The 19,422-nt window shown below is 33.0% G+C and overlaps 1 protein-coding gene across 3 annotated transcripts in view; it reads left to right on the plus strand.

The window, feature by feature from the left end:
* LOC126745931 (adenylate cyclase type 5) overlaps positions 1-19,422 on the plus strand; it is a 652,711-nt gene that overhangs the window by 404,660 nt on the left and 228,629 nt on the right. For all 3 annotated transcript variants that reach the window (XM_050453997.1, XM_050453996.1, XM_050453998.1), the window contains 2 exons: positions 6,974-7,095; positions 15,648-15,740. In XM_050453997.1, coding sequence (XP_050309954.1) covers positions 6,974-7,095; positions 15,648-15,740 — 215 coding nt within the window. The remainder of the gene's footprint in view (positions 1-6,973; positions 7,096-15,647; positions 15,741-19,422) is intronic.

Consider the following 19,422-nt stretch of genomic DNA (forward strand, 5'->3'; position numbering starts at 1 on the left):
TTGCGAATTTCCTGGGCTCGTATTAGTGACAAAGGTAGCTCACTTATTACTGCTCCCTTCGGCTATGTCAGCATCAGCGTCTTGGGACAAAGTATCATTCCCAAATATAATAGGCATATTTTCTATGTCAAACAAATCAATTGCTGGCGACGCCGCTGCCGTTGGGCCTACTATTTCTGCGTCCCCTTCAATCTCATCTTCACTAACATCTCCTCGCTATGTTGCAACTCGCTAATGTTGTCACAAGGAATTTCTTCCAAATAATCATACAGGTCATTGGAGTTGAGATTTATAAGCTTGTTATAAAATTTATCTGTAAATAAAAATAAAATCCTATAAAAAAACCGTTAAAAATATACTCATGAAATTTTGAGAAAATTATTTGCCTAAGAGACTGGTGTCACCGCCCTGAGTACACCATATATTTTCTATAAAACTAATACCTTTTTCTCAAAATTGATGATATCTTCGCTGTAAGCACACCAGGACCGTCAGTAAAAATTAATTTGTAAGTGTCCTCACCGCAGGCACACTAGGACACAAAGGGTAAAAAAAAATTCATTTAATAAAGTTTATGTAATTCGTATTTTCGTATACCGTAATTCCGTTATATGTGGTATGTAATTCTCAGGGGGGAGAGGATTCGAAGAACTTCATAGATTTGCATTGATCCTACAATTTTCTTAATATTTGGAAATGCAAGCTGCCAACTTAGGTATATCGCTTTACAATTATAACTAACTTGTTTTAAACATTTTATACATATAGAATTTTTAAAAGTTAAAACTCTTTTTTACTATTGTGTGTAAATAGCTAGCGTACCTATTTATATTTCTGCACAACCCCGCCATTCATTGCAGTAGTCGACTGTTAATAGACCGTGTCGTCAAATGAAGAGACAAAGGGTAGAAACCAAGATGAGAAGGCATTCATAGGACCCTATAACAATTTTCGTCTAAAGGTATATCTAAAAAAATATTTTAAATGTGTAAAGGTATCAATTATAAAATGTTAAAATAAAAAATGATATATAGGCTAATCTCTTTTTAAAAATAGTAAAAAATACAATATTCCATTAAAACGAATCTGCTTCCAAAATTCCTTTTAAAATTTAAAAGGAAAAATCAACAAAGAAACGAAAAAACGAACAAATTTGTTATTCTTTGCCATTATTCTATTCTATTTCAGAGCATTTCAGCGCTTTTAAAACTCGTTTAATATTATTTGGAGTATAATAAAAAAGGAAGTGAATCATTTAAATATAGATTGTAGTATGTATGTTTTCTAACTCAGGGCAATATATAGAGATTGCTAATTTCTTAAATCATAAACGTCTAAAAAATACAAACTTTTTATCTTACATTCGTGAAAAATTACCTTTTTATTGAATCGTGATTTCGCGTAAAATTGTTTTACGGTAATAGAAAAATTCAGTTTAAATTATATAAGTTATGATCTTCATTTACTTTAAGAGAATAACTGGGAAATTAAAATAAAATAATTACAAAAAATAAAAAATTTAAAAATTTACTAGTAGACAAAATTTAATGTATCTAATACCTTAAAGAATAAGACTTATAAATGATAATTTAAGATCAATAAATTTGTGTTTGAAAACCTCTTTAAGTTATAAAAACTACATTTTGTATATATAGCTAAATGTATGTATAAAAATAAAATTTGTGCGATATATAGCTCAAAATAATAAAGTTAGTAAATATTACTCACTAATATATGCAAATAAGAATACGTAGAAAAATGTTCTACAAAATTAAATGAAAATAAAAATTTATAGTAAAAAAATAATGTAAGAAACACTTGAAAATTATAAAGCAAGCAAGGAAGTTTTGTTAATTTTTTTCATAAAAATTGATATAATTCCAAATTTTTAGTATAATGGATATTTAATTAAAATAAAAGCTTAGAACAATAAAATAAAAAATTATTTAATTAATACTGATTATGATTACTTAGACTATTTTAATGTGTTTTATTTGAATAGATAAGGCACCTAAACAGATTTCGCAGATGTTTAGTTAGACGAAATTAAACAAAAAATCTTTTACAGCTTCTGTCAACCCTTAATAGCTTCCTAACTAAAATTAAGGTTAAGAAAATTAAAAAATAAAAATAAATATTACCTCTGATCTAATCAAAGGCTTAGACAGAGAATACAAAATCAGTTGAATAATTATAATCTGGCGGCTTTTCTTTTCAGTTCAATTTATCATAGATTTGCTTTTTCAAAAATTTCACACGAAACTTTGAATAAGCTGGACTGTGAAAAATGTTTGAAATTCATTTGAAAGTGGCAAGGGATTTATTAAGGCTAATCCAGGAATTGAAACTGGATTGGATGGCATGAAATAAAAATATCCCAAATTTATGCATGGTTGTTTTCGAGAAGAGTTTTTATGATAGTATATTTTTTTGCATCACGTCGAAGCAGAAAACAATAATAATCAAAAAAGTGTTTAGTTTAAATATTGTAACTAAAGCTGTTTGGTGTCATGCTTCATAGAAAGTACACCTAAAAGGCGCACATTAAATAATATGCTATTAGGTGACAGTGATGGGAATAAATAGAATAAATAGGCGATTTTGCTGTCAATTACCATGACACTAAAAACAAATATAAATAAACCATTTCTAACCCATATCTACTGTAAAATTAAAGACAGAAAATACACAGTATTCAGAATAGGAAGTTAGTATATTATATTGAATAATTAGCTGAAAATTAAAAAAAGTTTATATAATTAGGGCAAAAAAGGACAATATTGTCATGGATAAACACTACTTCACTGACTATTTCTAATCATTTATTGATTATTTAGCTACTCAAATTACAACTATAAACTAAAACTTAACATCGAATGAGGTCTCTATATACTCGTATACCCAATTCTTACTACTATTTTATAGAATTTTAACAGAATGTTCTTTGAGTACAAAGATAAACGAATACAAATCGATTAAAATAATTCGGCCAAGAAAGTGTCGTAATAGGACAACTTTGTAACAATATTTTAAACAAAATTACATATAATAGAATAATATATGTAATTATAATACTCATGGCAATATTTGATAGATAACTGGAGAAAACGCTACATAATTTTAACGATATTAGAAACGCCGAGAAACCACCTCATACTCCATTATTCCAGAATGACAAAAATGGCACACAACTCGACGCGATGCCTCGAAGGTCAGAGTATCTTTTGGAATGATGCGCAGCCAAGTATATAAGTAGGCGCGTCGCCGCTGAGAGTCAGTACATGCAGGAAAGTTTGGAATATTGGCGCGAGATTTAAATCAGATATAAATAGTTGTAAATAAATAGAATGAAAATAAATATTTCTTCTAATCGAAATTATAGTATTAATATTTCATCTTTAGTAGTGTAAGTGTGTAAATAAACTAGTTGACTATTTTTGTGTAATCGATCAGCTAATAAACGAGAAAAACGCTACAATGGTTTCAAGTGTGGGATGTGAATTGAACGTCGGCCAACTGGACATTGGTGAAAAATACAAAATAGCTGTGAATTGAAATAAATGAAACTGAAGTTAGTGAAAATGCCAAAACAGCGGAGTTAAAAGTTGCCGAACTAAAAAGAGAGGTGGAGAATAGGGACGGAAACTGAACGCCTGATCTTGCAGGAGGAGCTTTATAATACATTACTTGAGAAAGCCGAAGACCTGGACAAATTTGTTTTTGTTGGTACAAGTGATCGGTTAAAATTTGCAAGGTTTTAAAAACGAATTTAAATTGCTGGAAAATTCTGCAAAACTGGAAGAACATATTGCCACTCCGAGAATTAGGCCAAGTTGGAAGAAGAGATTTTGGAAAGCGTCACAAATGTGAAAAAGAATTAAAAAAAGACATTTTGGAAAATATTTTTCTCTGGAAAGGCAAATTCTTTCTTTAATGTAGGTAAGAATCCAGAAGTTCAAAATAAAATAGCAACATTGGACGCCAAAAAAGTTTGTGTCAATACAAAATCTGTTGGATCAATGTGTCATAAACTGCCACAATTTGATGGTAGTAATAGTAGTAGCAGTAGTAGTAGTAGCAGTAAGGATGAGGGAGCTAGAACTAGGCAAGTAGGCCTAAACAGTCCCTTTTTGCCAACCCCTGCCTCCACTCCCAATGCGCGGTCTTCACTGAGTCGACCCGTCCTATAAATAAAGACTTAAATGTTGTCCCAGTCCAGATCTTTAAGATATTCCCGTTGGAGTGTCGTTGCTTCGAAACTTTTCCTTCTCAGGCGACTCAGAGCTTTCTCAGGGCTTTCTCTCCTATACCAAGAAGATGTAGGTGCCTGTTTAGGTGTAGAGACTGTTATGTTCAGTCAGGATTTCCACCAAGTCTTTGATACTCTGTCGGGTCTTTGTTAGCAGTCACATTGCAGCTACACCTTGCGGCTCTTGCACCAGAGCCGTCATGGTCTGGTAAACATTTTATGAAACAAACAATTTGATGGTACTATGTTATTGAATATTTATCAGCATCAGTTTAAGGGGACTGCAAAACCAAACGGTTCATCATCTAGGGAGAAGGCAACTGCTTTTAAGTTGGCCTTGAGAGGAGATGATGCTGCCGTCTTGCAAAGAATCTCCCGAGAAGAATAAGAAGTTTACAATCACCTAGTTTGGCATTTGGAGATGCGTGTACACTTGGAACATGTTTATCATAGGTAGCTCAAAAATTGGCTCCAAAAATTAGGGTAGCGCTTGCAGGAATTTGAAGCCCATATTGCACGTTTGGTTTGACTGGCATATCCAGATGTCCAAGAAAGGATCATGGAACGTTTGGCAGTCCAGGCAGTCCTGGATGGACGCGATAGTGAAATGAGGTAGGCCTTGCTACTAGCACATCCACCTAAGCTAGAAGATGCACTAACACATGCTCTTAAATTAGTAGCTGCTAAGAATATGAACAGACTCTTGTCCGGCAAATGATTCCGGAAATAATGGGAGAGGACGCCTTCAAGGGATCATCTAAGCGGATCATTAGGAAGTTTAACGCAAAACGTAACCACCAGGACTTGGAGTGTTGGAAATGTGGCAAAGTAGGGATGAAACCCGGCGAACTATGCTGCTGGATACATGTGCGACAAAGTCAATTATAAGACCCAACATAGTAAATAAGCAGCTAAGATGCGGCAATCAAAATAGTGTGTATAAGCAGCGACGGGAGATCGAAGAAATGTCCAAGGTAAGCAAAAGTCGCGTTTACCGTAGGAAAAGCCACGTTTGATATCCTGTGATAGTCAACAGTTGAAATTGAGGATAAGGTGATCAGCGTGACTGACATAATGAACACTAAGGGCTTCGAGTTGAGTTTTGAGAAGGGAGTCCTGAAGATGGACGATGAGGAAGTTGTTGCATGTAGAGGCTACTGGTCAAAGAATAGCAGTCAGAAAGATCCTTGTACGTGCTGAAAGGTTATAGTCCATAAAAATGAGTCCAATGATATGATGTCTGATAATTCTTATAAAATTCGTAAATAAATTTTTTTGGGGATATTATGTCCAAGTATGAACGAAGCGATTTTCATTTTCTTGGCTCCATTACCGGCAATTCTGAACATTTAGTTCATTGTTGAGGGTAAATGTACATTCATCGGTAAAACAAATATTTTTTAAAAAATTCCTATCATTATTTGCTCTTTCCATCATTTCAAAACAAAATTCCATTCTTCGCTCTTCATCTCCTTCCTGCAGCTCTTGATGTTTTTTGAATTTATACGAATAATATTTGTGTTTTTTTAAAGTGCGCAATACCGTTGTATGATGTTTATTTACCTCTTGCACAAGAACCCTCATACTAACCATCTTGTTTTCCTCCACACTCAGTAAAATATTAAGATATCTGTTCTCTCTTTCTTCGGCTCTATTTTTGATATCCTGAGTTGAATATTTACAATTATTTATTCCGGCACCTTTGGACTCGAACTTATTGACAATACGTTTAATAGTTGAAATGGACGGAATGGGCTTGGTGGGGAACTGAAAACATTCTAGATACTGCTCTAAAACTGTTTCCCGCATAATGCCACTTAATTATGGCTAGTTTTTCCTCGATTGAATAATTCATACTTGTTTTCAAATATCGACTGTCACTAATTTAATGACACTTTTCCTAACGTCAATGACAATATTCATTTTACTGGTGCCCGTTTGGTTTAACCTGAACCCAAAATTTGCTAATTTTGAAATTACATTAAATTAAATAATTCAAGATTCGCTTATTAACATTTTTTGAAACTTTGCACAGGGGTTTGCCGGATTGGTCTCTTCAAAAAGTTATCTTACATTTTTTCTATGAAATGTACAGAGAAGCCAATAATTGACCCCCTTAAAATTTACATGGGTTTTCCTATGTTCCGCTCGGCGACGCACCACCCGGAATATAGAAATAGAGACATAAATTATCAAAAGCTCTATGTAAATTACAATATATAATACTTTGGTGTCTAAGAAGTAGGTAATAATAGTGATGCGGTCTGAAGTAGAGTACTCTGTATAACAAAATACAAAATTTAATTCTCCATTATATTTTTTATCACAACAATGAAACGCAAATAACAAAACAACGCATTTAACAAAAGGCTCTATAGAATAATAATGTTGGCGACAAAGGAACAAAGTCGACGATTGTTACCACTGTGTTTAACCAAGAGATCAGATCTCTATGTTGAGCTCAGCTTGGTCTGACACCCAGTTTAGGGATTGATATTAAACTATAACTTCCCTCTGTCCAGAACTAATAATAGAAGTTGGAAATATCAATTTAATTCGGGTGGTAGTAGATAATGCGCTCGCTGTTCGTTATTTTAGGTTCTAGCCAATATTGGATTAAAATTTTAGATGTATATTTAAGCTAATTTTGGTGTTAGTTTTGGCGGTGTTAGATTAATTTAAACGACCTCTAGTGCTGCTTATTTTCTACTATTGTTTTTTTAGGAACGTTTATTACTTTCGGTGTTGCCCAGACATGTAGCGATGGAAATGAAAGCTGATATAGCAGGCCAGCCCAGAGAAGAACAGTTCCATAAAATTTATATTCAGAGGCATGAAAATGTTAGGTAAGTTAACACATTGAAAAGCTTTTATTTATGTCTTCATAAAGCTTAGGAATTAGTAAAAGGAATCTTCATTTAAAAATCAACCCTAAGCTTATAAGTTTTAACTATAAATTTTGATGAGTGTAGCGGATAATTATATTTATAATTATTATATTATTTAGCAGTGAGTAATGTACAGGTTGTCAATAAATATAGAATGTGTGAAACTTAAATAAGAAGCTTATAGAAATGCGTGTGTTCATGTACTTCGTTTTAGAGGTGCAGGATTGTAAATTTTTCAAATTAAAACAGTTTTATATTTTTATTAAATAATCTTTAATGATTTACTTTAAATATGGCAGGTTTCTTCAAAATAAAATCTTTTGACGGCATTTCATTTATTATACTTATGTCAGTGGTGTAATAGAACAATTTAAGTTTAGTCGCCCAGTTTGTGAAATCTCTGGAGCGAGCAAAAGCGGGGTTTACAAGGTGGCTCAAATCCATAAATGGGAAGATGCTCCGAAGGAAATTCGTGCATTACACGAACTGGTATAAGCAGAGGGATATTTTAAAATGAGAAAAAATTAAGAAATTCGGATAAACTGTGTGTGGAGAAAAGGGGCATAGAGTAAATTAAATGGGTTCGACCATTTATGTGTAAGGAAACCATTTGGTTTTTAGCATTTGTATCTCTAGTCTTTAAGTTTGGCTTTAAACTCGCCTCATTCCAAGATCGTATGTCAGGGGAAAAGCGATTACGGAAGATTCTATTATGAAAATGTAAATACGTTTATTATTCTCCTAGTTTTTGTACTATACTGATTCTACTAAACGTAAGTATTACTACTTTAATATTTTCCTCTATACTCTCTAGTTTTTAAGTAGTTTATGTTGTTTGAGGGCTCCATTTTAATTTTAAATTTTCTAGAACTTGTATACCTGCTTGCTTTGACTGTCTTTTCTTGAAATTATTGGTCTCTTTCGGCAAAAATAATGGAGAAAATTATAAATATTTTTTAATTATTACATGGGGCTTTAAAGGGAATCGTTTTGTGACATTTTAGTTTAGTTTTAATTGTTTAGTCAGTTTTTACCTTGGAAACGATTAAAAGATAGTCAACGTGAGTCAAGTTAGAGTTTTTAACATTGCCAATAAAAGTGTGTTTCTGAATTTCGTTAAAACAATACTATTTGGACTTAAGTTATTTCTTTGAACGGTGTTGAGTAAGGAGCTTAGCAGAATAGGACTGTTGCCATTTAAATTTAAACGAAAATGGATTTGATAGTAAGATCGAAATTTGCGAAGTGAATATGGAGCACTGATTTTTGATTGCAATTAAAGCTCCACCCACTCTCTCATCTAGGCCGTTAGACATCATAGCATTATAATTGATCCATGAAAAGTAGTATTTGAGAGTATTTGTAGAATCAAAAGAACGTTGAAGTTGTTTTCTTTTAGGAATTTTTGAATTTCAGCCTTTTTCCTACCAATTCTGCTTGCGGGACAGGGGTGAATCAGATCAGGGGTAAGAAGTAGTATCTACACCCCTATGGTTGGCAAATGTAGCAGAACCGCTAATCGGTCTCTAGCGTTCTTGCGATCGCATATTTGGCCCCTGCGCCATTGAGTATTACGTGTTTCATCTCTTTGAGATAAGACCCGAATTTTCATGTCGAAAAGGGCACTGAGTTAGAAAATCTATTTTTCGTCTCTGAGCAATTTTGTTGATTTTACAGAATGACTGAATTGTGCAATAATACTCATGATTGGGGGTAAATTGTAATTTAGTCATATTGATGTGGCAGCACGACTGAAATTGATATTGACTTATTTTAGATGATCAGTAATCTGGTCACATCAAAATTTATCTCTGAGGATACTTTTTTCTCTTTTTGGATTGTGGGGTAGCTTGGCTCCTAAAGTCAGGTTTAGAGGTAATTGAGGACATATCTGGAGTATCTTGAAGCATTTTTTAGTAGATATGAATTCTTTTATAAGATTTTTTTGCAGGAGGCTGGTAATAAACTGTAACTTATACCAGTGACGATCGATTTTTTGGAATTTAATATCCATCTATGATGTAAAAGAAAATTCAGTGTCTACCATTTCAGATTTACTTCTACCAATCTTTTAAGAAGATAGTGTGGCTTATTATATTCGTTTATTAAAAACAGCCTACCTGTGCTTACGACTACTGGTGATGGAATTTATGTGACAATATTGACGCATAAATTCGCCCACTACCCGTTACTAGCAAAATTTTTGCTTTAACACCCTAACAAACCCCTATAAACATGCTTTTACTACAAGGCCTAATCAGTTCCAACCACTAGCAGCATAACCATCGATTTATTTTGTAAAGCCATTTGAGTCGAGGCTTTCAACATTAAAGCAAAAGATTTTCAATAAATCCAAATTTCAGGCTGAACAATAACCATTTCACATTTATTTTTACCAATACATTCAATTTTTTTTTGTATTAACTTTTGCATTTTGTTATTTCGTTAAATTTTGCAATTTTATCAATTGGGACCTATGTTTACTTTACATTTAATATTTGAGGTATATATGATATTTAAGCAGTACTACCTTTTTTGTTTACTGGGTGAATCTCCAGGAACTGCATCGATCGTCTGTGAGAAAACTTTAATCAGGAAAAATCTTAAAATTTGACTAAACTATTTGCAAGATACTATATAACCGCAATTGGATGTGAACTTTATATTTTAAATGGAACACCCTTTATATTACTAAATTTTTGAACTCTACATAATCTAAATACATTTGTACACTGAAAGCCGCGAGCCTTAACGTTATTCATCATCGATTTCTCTGTCAACCGGCTGCACTTTTAGGTAGCCATATTAAGTTTTACTTAATTTCTCTATTTACTTAATATGATTCTTTGCTTATTTTGCAAATATTAGTTTACTTACCGAATCAGCTACACTAAAAAGATATAGATACATTTTAGACTTAGTTAAGTTAGTGAGAAATTGCGCTGTAACGTTCGAAATAAAGTTTTGTATATAGCCTTTTTCACGGTTTACTATTTTAATTGGCGTGGTCGTATTGAACTTTGTTGAACGATATCCGACCAAATCGCAATCGGTCTGACTTAACAGTTTATCGGTATCTAACCTCATCTTCTACTGAATCTACGAAGTGCAACTACCCTAAGTTACACTCCAACCTAATCTATTGGGAATTGAACACTTCGCGAAGGTCCAATCTCGACCACCATAGACTAAGCAGCCAGGGAGCACACACCATCGGCTTCTATAGGCAACATAGAATAAGTTAGGCTAAGAGTATGCAGATTCTCATCGTTTAATTATTGCTGTGCTCACGAGTGTTCACTTTCCTTAAATTCGTCCTGATATTAGCATTTTATTTTTACAATTTTTTATTCCAACTAACCATTGTTTCAGTTTCCATGTCGCAAAACATTTAAAAAATTATTTTTTCTTCACCATATTCATTTGGTTTATTTTAGCTTCAAAGCAATCAAACTTTTAATGCTATTAATAACGATAATCTTCCTCCTTTAGCAGAGGATAATTTTGAAAATATCGAGTCTAAAAACATGCCTAATGTGCAACTTTTAAAGTCTTGTGTTTGACAAGTTAGATACATTAATTGTTGACGATGATAAAAGAAAAAACAAAACTGCTCATTATGATGATATCGCATTAAAGACATTTTTAGCCAATTTAGAATATCGCATGTAGCTAATTGTTAGACTTAACTAACTTTTACAGCCTAAGAAGAAAAGTATATTAATTTCAGCCGGAACATTTAAATTCGTTACGACACAAATAAAAAAAAACAAACAAGACCGACAAACAACCTACAATAAATAAATGTCCCTGATCGGCAAGCCGCAGGTTTACTTAACTCTTTACCACGAACATTTTTACAATGTACAGAAATAATTTGACATATATTTATAAATTACCAGAAAACTCATCTATTCGAAGCCGCAGTCCTTAAAATAACTTAGATAAACCGACATTAATCATCGAGACTTCATCAATTAAGTTTCCAAGAGCTGTATACCCAATAAATCAATGATTAATATAATCCAACAGTTATCAGTATGAGGACGAGCATTATGATTTTCGCAAAAATCAAAATTATTCCAATGTATATAATTCTCAAGATGTTTATGCAAACAATACATATATTTATGAAAATTAGAATTCCTATAAAAATGTAGATTATAACAACCCACACGCACCGACCCAGAAACGCGCGTACGATGTAGTTCTCAGATAACCAACCATTATACCCCAAACGAAAATATGAGATCCAATGAAAATTTTCTGTTTACCGAACAAAACAAACCCTCACATAACAATCTTGTTAAACACGAATCGCTCATTCACCCTACATTTATATTTATGAAATTGCATCTTATTTTTTAATCGATACGGGGAGTTATAAAAATCAAATAAAACCAATAATTGCACATACATTTTATAAATATTTCATTAAAAAAAAAGATTTAATCAATCAAACAGCGCATGCATAATATATCAGAATGAATTTGCAGACATACTTATTTTTAGTTTATTTTATACTAATGGCTACCGTAAATTTTATCTTTTTGATTTTTTACAAAAGTTTGACGGTTTAATTGTTGCAGATTTATTAAGCCAGTTAAATGCAAGCATAAATATTAATTAAAGAAAAACAAAATCTCAATTCGCAGAAATTCCAATTATTTTTGAAAATCGCAAAAAATTCCTGAAAGCATAATATTAAGGATATACATGTCAACCAAATATAGGTGCTAGAATGAACATATAATTCGGTGAGTTATTTTGTGTGTTGTCCATCTGCTCTGTTGAGGTTATGTAGGTCTTGGTCCAAGACAGACTAACTTTTAGGGTCCATCTATACGTTTACATATTACATAAGATTTAAGGCAAGATCCAAAGTTTGCTTCTATGCAAGGATTATTTTAGAAAGGTATGGATTAGTCTCGCTAATTCAACCTATCCAACCTGTGTTCGTCTGCGGAGCAAGTGTCTCTTTAGTTGTTTTTTATGTAAAGGCTCGATAGCCACACGACCAGTTGTCAGAAGCATCACGAACGATGGAGCTCGACTGACCCAATATTAATAACATAATAGGTTATTGTAAGCTTGTCTCTATTATCAGTTATTTAAATTGCCAAGTGCCTGGTGCTCACTTATAAGCATTCAGAGTTGTTAATGTCGCCCTTTAACATAGTACCACTGTAATTCAAAGGGTTTAGAGTTTGATTTTGAGCTCTGTTCTATATCACATTATTTTAGAATTTATTTTACAACGTTAATGTTCATAATTTTCTTAAAATTCAATTTAATTTAATTCAAGTAATTTGTGTTGTAGTACAGTAACTCGCAGCAGTAACTCGTAGTACAGTAACTACAGCTCAGAGGAGCCTGACATTTAAATGATTTTATTTTAACACAGTTTTGAACAACAGAAAGGGTAAAAACAATTTACCGTGTGTGTTTTAATGTTTAGATCTTTCATTTCGGATTAAATTTCATCACTTTTTTAATAAGTACTATATGTTATGTGTGTGCTAAATTTTATTGACTTCACCAGTAATCTCAACCACCCTTATCGATTTTAAGGTATGTAAGGAAGGAATTTTCAACTTTAAATAATTTTCTTAGTTATCCACATTGAGGCAATTTTATAAGGCAAAAATACAAAATCTACAGCATTACAGAAGCATTTAATAAAACGGCAAAGGTTACATGTTTCGCCCGACTAGAGCATCAACAGACCTATAATAATTAAGATGATGTAACCCGAATTTTGGACCAATCTCGTCCCAACTATCCCGCTTTTTTTCTCCCTTTGGCATAACCCCAGCTTTTAAAACCAATAATATATTAAAAAGACACCTAACTAAAACTAAAGAGAAACTACCCCCGCTATCTTCTCCGGAAGTGAGAGTGCCCTGCAGTTTACGTCGGGCAGTCTGGTAGGAAGATTTCTACTAGGATTAGTGAATGCAAGGCCCCATAGAATAAATTTAAAAATACCGATATCGCAGTGACCAGATCGGCTTTTGCTAATCACCCCCTTAACTCCAAACATAACTTTCCCGACACCCAAAATATAAAAATACTTTATCAGTGCAATAAAAGTAAAAAACTAGACTTGCTGGAGATAATGGAAATTAGTGAAGCTTTTAAAAGCCCAGATCTATCCTGTGTGATTAAAAGGTTTGAATTTGATGGCTAGCTAGTTCTTAATAACCTTAAATAATTTTAGACTCTCAAATAATTGTTAGATTTCTGGAATGTATAAGGTGATTTGATGGTTTAGTTAAGTTATTTGTACATAGATAGTGCCACTTTATTGTAAGTTTTGTTTATTTATATGTTAGGTGTTTTGTGTATGTTATGGTAAGTTTTTGTTAAATTTCCTTTCTTCAGGTTACATCATCTTAATTATTATAGGTCTAATGATGATCTAGTAGGGCGAAACATGTAACCTTTGTCATTTTATTAAATGTTTCTGTGTAGCTGTAGATTTTATGTTTTTGTCTTTTATAAAAACGTATGACCAGCATCTTTAAAAAAATGGATGATTCGAGTTAATTTTATAACTAGTCGTTAAAAATAAATAGAGTTTTTGGAGTTAAAAACTTACACAAAAACTTAAATATGTCATAAGACTTAAATATAAAATATTACGCACCTAAATATTAAGATTCTAATGTAGAATGCAATAATGCCTTAAGATATACGGTGTTTGATTTAAAGTAACAAAATTAATACCTACTTTCGGTGTAACCGAAAGTGCCGCCATCTTGAAAATATTTATGTCAGGCAAGTTACTCTCATCAACTCTTGTATATTGTTAAATTTCCAGATTTTTTCTAGTCATAGTTTCTCCACAATCACCTTGTATATACAGTTTAGCAAAAAAAATGCCTAACTGTTTTTTTTATTTACATATTTATTGTGAGGTAAATAATTATAAAGGACTAGATTTTTATTGGCTAATTCGCATTATAATATGCGAATCGACTAATGTATCGCCGCTATACATAAACGAATACGTTATGCTATTTCAAATCCCTTTTAAAGTATCATGCACCTCTTGAAAGCTCATTGGAAGGTTTGAAAGCATTCCTACATTCGCCTCATATTCCAGACGTGCTCGATACGCGAAAGATCGGGCGAACGCACGGACTATTACCTTTATTGTAATTGCTGGAGTATGAAGCCAGCATTATTATTCAGTTCTTGAGCGTACAAAATAGCAAATAGGTATACAAAACTCATGTTTTTTTCGGTATTAAATTAGCCTTAGAACAATTTCGACCAATACACCGAAGTCGGCATTTACCCTTAGTTTTGCAAGTAGAAAGGGTATGTATTATACACATTTTTTAAAAAACATTAAGTTTTTATTAAAATGGTGCTTTGTTTCTTATATTTGGTCTTCTTGCCAAGAAATTTAATTTAATTTTATTGATTAGTTTTTATTTTATTAATTGTTTTAAGACCGCCGTTAAAAGTAGTCCCAGATATTGTGAAGAATATTCGATGTAATTGGTGGCATTAATTAGTGATGCAATTTTGTAAATCATCCAAGGATTCAGGCTGAGTGGCATACATTTTCAATTTCAGATGCTCCCATAAAAAAAAGTCAACAAAAGATAAATCAGGCGATCTCGCGGAACATTCATTAGCACCTCGTCTCCATTCATCAGGAACATTTGCTTCAAAAACTACCGTATAGTATATGTACAGTGTATGGTATATAATATACGCTGTGGCCTCTGGTAATGGATAATGTGATTTTTTTTATAGTAACGACTGGTATTTTTCATAATTTTGGTTAGCGCTGCATAGACGTTGACGCTTGTGTATTCATCAATAAGTCTAGGTATCTTTATTTAAATTTCCTGGAAAGAAAAATGGTCCAAATATGTGATTACTGAAAATACCAGTTCAAACGTTTATTTTTTGTATGAGCTTTATGGTATATGCTTAGATTCATTTCGGTAACGACATTTTTTAAAAAAACAACTTTAAAAGGTTAGTTGGGAGTATTTAAAATTATTAGGGATACTATTTTACAATATTGTAAATGGCGTTTATTATCATCATGATTAAGTTACTCCATATAGCATGTATTTCACGGTTTCGAAGAATGAATAAATAAATAAAGCATATGATTATTACACTGATTTTAATTTGAATACTAAATGTTGGTTGGTTTGTTGTATGGTATTGTAAAACAAATAAAATAATTATTACATTTATTAGATAGCCAAACTAAAAATATAACGTAGCAATTTTTTTTTAATTAATTGTAAGGTAACTAATTGTAAGTAGTTAAGCACATAATTTTATCCAGTCATAAAATGTTCAATAAGGCGAATGCAAACCTCGAAATTTACCTAAGTCAGTAACATGACTACGTCTAGGCGAACAATCTTTAACCGCAATTCATTCCCATGTTGATAAATTATAGTGACTCTATTTACGTCAAACTTAATCCTTAGTAAATTAGAGTTAGTCCGCTAACTTCCTGTTTCTCGTTTCAGTATCCTATTCGCTGATATTTGTGGGTTCACGACCTTGTCAGACCAGTGCACCGCAGAGGAGCTGGTCCGCATCCTCAACGAGCTATTTGCTAGGTAAGAACTTAATTTAGAATTTGGTTTTTGGTCACAAATATATGGTATATTTTATTTTTCATTTGCAACTTTTAAACTGAACGTAAAAAATAAATAACATGTATATAATATGTATTCAATTTGATTACTTTATTTTTTTTTATATTTTAAAAATGAATATGAAATATATGATTACGGAAATTTTTTTTCATTCATCTTTAAAAAAATAAATATGTCACAAGTTTTCTAGTTACAGTTTTCTATAGCATAAGCTTGTGAAATTTATTGCTCTTGCTCACTGAATGAATTTGATAATTAAACCCAATTATTGCATAAATACATTATTGGTCAAATTTATCAAAGTTTTCATTAGATAATGATATCATTTTGGATACTTTTTACTACTTGATTAGGGATTGTCGGTTTCTTGACTCATTCCAATCCTATAAATTTATAGATAGCCTGCAGTTTTATTCATATCTTTTAAATTAACTTGTTGTAATTAATAATTTTTTTGATAAAGATTATTTGCTCTATCAATTATTACCACTTAGCTAGCATACGCGGCTTACTTACCAATATTTAAAATGACAAATCATTTTTCTCTACGCTCCACTTATATCAGAAGATCACGCTTCTCAATTTCTGGGAACAACGCAAAACAAACTTTCATATATGGTCATATTGGGTCGATCTATATTTGCGAATTAGAAACTGGGAGAGTAATACCCGTGTCTTGGTGTGCCGACAGTAGTATAAAAAAACGCTATATTATATTATTATATGTAGCATTTCAATTTCTTTTAATCCTGTATCTTAAGTATGAAATAAATTATGTCAATTATGTCATTGAACCAGCAGTCATTATTTTGCCACAGTAATATGATGGAGGCCAAGTCATTAAGGCCCAAAAACTCTTTTTCTAATCGTTTTAGGGGTTGTAATATTTCAATGGTACACCAGGATATTTCAATGGTACACACAATATCTTTTAATTTAGATGTTCCTCCAACATTTACATTATTTACATTATTGCCCCACCGGGGGTTACCAGAGCCCAACGGCCTTAGAAAAACCGATAAGGCTCTCTGGTCTGCAGGACTTAAAGTCACTCGGTGCACTGAAAGTGTTACCCAAGTATTTGAATCTGGCGCGCGTGAGTGCTGGCCACTCGCCGACCACTTGGTCAACGGTTTCATCCTCCAGCTCACAACACCACCGGCTTTCTGGGTTGTCCGCAATACCGATGGTATGGAGATGGCTTCTTAAGTGCCAGTGACTGGTTAAAAGACCTGTCACTAGCCGAATTTCCCGAACTTATTTGGATGTCTTATAACAACAGCATTTAAATTGGTCTTATTTTTAATTTTCAGACTGATCACAAATTTCATACAATATTAAAAGTAATTCTTGTTTCTTCTTAGGGTTTCGATTTGTTTCATTTTATATTTTAAGACTTGTTTTTATTGAAATTGTCATTTTTTTATTTCTGGTAGATCTGAATTTGAATTTCTTTCTTGGAGTAATAAAATGTTTCACAGTGCTTCTGATTTAAATAGCTGACTGATCCAGTCGCTTGGTTATAAGCTTTATATTTACGCAGACTTAGTTTTATTCAGATTCTTATTATAAAAGGGGTCAGTCGTAGCTCATTCCAAGCTTGGAATAAGCTACGCGGTGTATGGACCATAAAACTGTTACCAGTATTTGGAAAAAACATAGGTTCAAATGTTTTAAGTATTCTAAAATGCAATAAATATTTCTCGAAGACCATTGCCGAAGAATGGAATTTTGTGAAACAAAAAAGCAAATGATAATAAACATTTTAACAAAATTTGTTGTTTTCGAATAAATATTCTTCTTCATTACTTTGGAAATACAATCCTTTCAATGCTCGATATTGGTCGCAGAAAAATAAGTGCAAAAGTTTTTATTTCCGTACTCAGTATCCACAAAAATAAAATAATTATGTTGGTATTTTGGGGAACCAAATTATAGGGCCATTTCGTTTTGATGGTACTTTAAATACTCAAGCTTAAATTAAAAATGCTTATTCTATTAAAGGAGAAGCTATGTCTTAAAGAGTAACATTTTTTCATGTTTTTTGCTTTTTGAGAGTTGCTGCGAAATCAAATTCTTGCTACTATTTAAATCATCTCTGATTTAAACCTGAAATCCGAGCTCTGTTTAACAAGACGGCTGCTCATAATGTGATTATAAAAGAAATATTTCTTAACAAATACTTTTCCTAACCGTCTTACTAGTCACCAGTCTCGCCAGTCCCGATTTTAAATGGTCTCATAGAACTCCAGATTTATTCCCAAATGACTTTATTTTTGGGGTTATCTTAAGGACGCCATTTAGAAACACGAATTTAGTAGGCTCCACAATTTTAGAGTTGCGAGAATAGTGTTTACATTTATAGTTTTTTAATACACTTTTATCAGAGTTATATTTTATTTTTATTTAAATAGCGCTTTAATTTGAGATATATCATTATAAAACCTTCATCAGAAACATATTTTAAAAAACGCCTGAACACTTGCGTAATATTTTGGCAAATTTTATTGCAGCTAGTACAGTTACTTCCATCAAAGATAGACACTTATTAACACAAATATATAGAGAAGTGGTGGTTGCATACAAACTGATCGAAATTCTTCTAACAAATCTGCTGACGGGATTACTCAAGGAGGAGGGAATGGAATTCCATTCCTTCTTCCTTGAAGAAGACAGGAAGTTAAATGTGATACTCAGAGGACTGGACCAAAACTTCGAGTTAGAAGAGGTCGAGGAAGAGTTGAGGTCGATGGGATTTGAACCGGAGGAGCTGGGTTGGTTTAAAACCGGCCCAGGCTGAAGGAGAACCACAGACCTCATCAGATTCCTCGTCCCGAAGGAACAGGAGAGTGTGTTTCGGGTTGACAATATTTTGAATATCAGGCTCCGCGTCGAGCGCTTAAGGACTCAGACTTATGAAAATAGGAAGCAGATTGGGCAGTGTCATCGCTGCCAGGAATATGGTCATGTCCTGAGCAATTGCAACGCGAAGCCGCGTTGCCATAAATGCAAGAGGGAACACTTCTATTCTGAATGTGAGAAAAACAGGGTAACTCCGGCTGAGTGTTGCAATTGCGGCGGTGACCACCCGGCGAGCTATTGGCGCTGCCCAAAAAATCCAAACCTAAAAAAAGTAAACATAAACAACCAAAAAAAAAGCTTCGCTGAGGCCTTGAGAAAGAACGACGCGGACTCTGTTAACAAGAGGGCGGAGCCAAAGGACGGCAACAAAACATCATTGCAAATGAAACGTCCCGAGCTATCAATCGGTAACACAAATCTCTTGAACCTTCTTAGTTTGCCAGACGCGATTTTAGAAAAAAAATTGATAATTTAATGGCAAAACTAGAGAAACTAAACTCTAACCCGGCTGTCAAGCTATTGCTGGGAGTCGAGGTTTAGTCACTTGCGGTATCAGTTTACTTCCTTCCCAACGTGGTCAAATTCCCAATTCCCATCCTATTAACCACATAAAATAACCGCATAAAATCCCAATCCACCGTCAAAATCCTAAATCCACTTCAAAAAGTACCGTAAAGGACCGGTTACGTTCACACCTCCGCCCGACCTTATCTCGCTAACCAAAAGTTCCGCAATCTGAGGGGGCATTGTCTGCTCACAGGCTCGCGTCCAATAACATCGT

Source organism: Anthonomus grandis, chromosome 16 (genome assembly GCF_022605725.1).
Source record: "Anthonomus grandis grandis chromosome 16, icAntGran1.3, whole genome shotgun sequence".
NCBI classification, from domain to species: domain Eukaryota; kingdom Metazoa; phylum Arthropoda; class Insecta; order Coleoptera; family Curculionidae; genus Anthonomus; species Anthonomus grandis.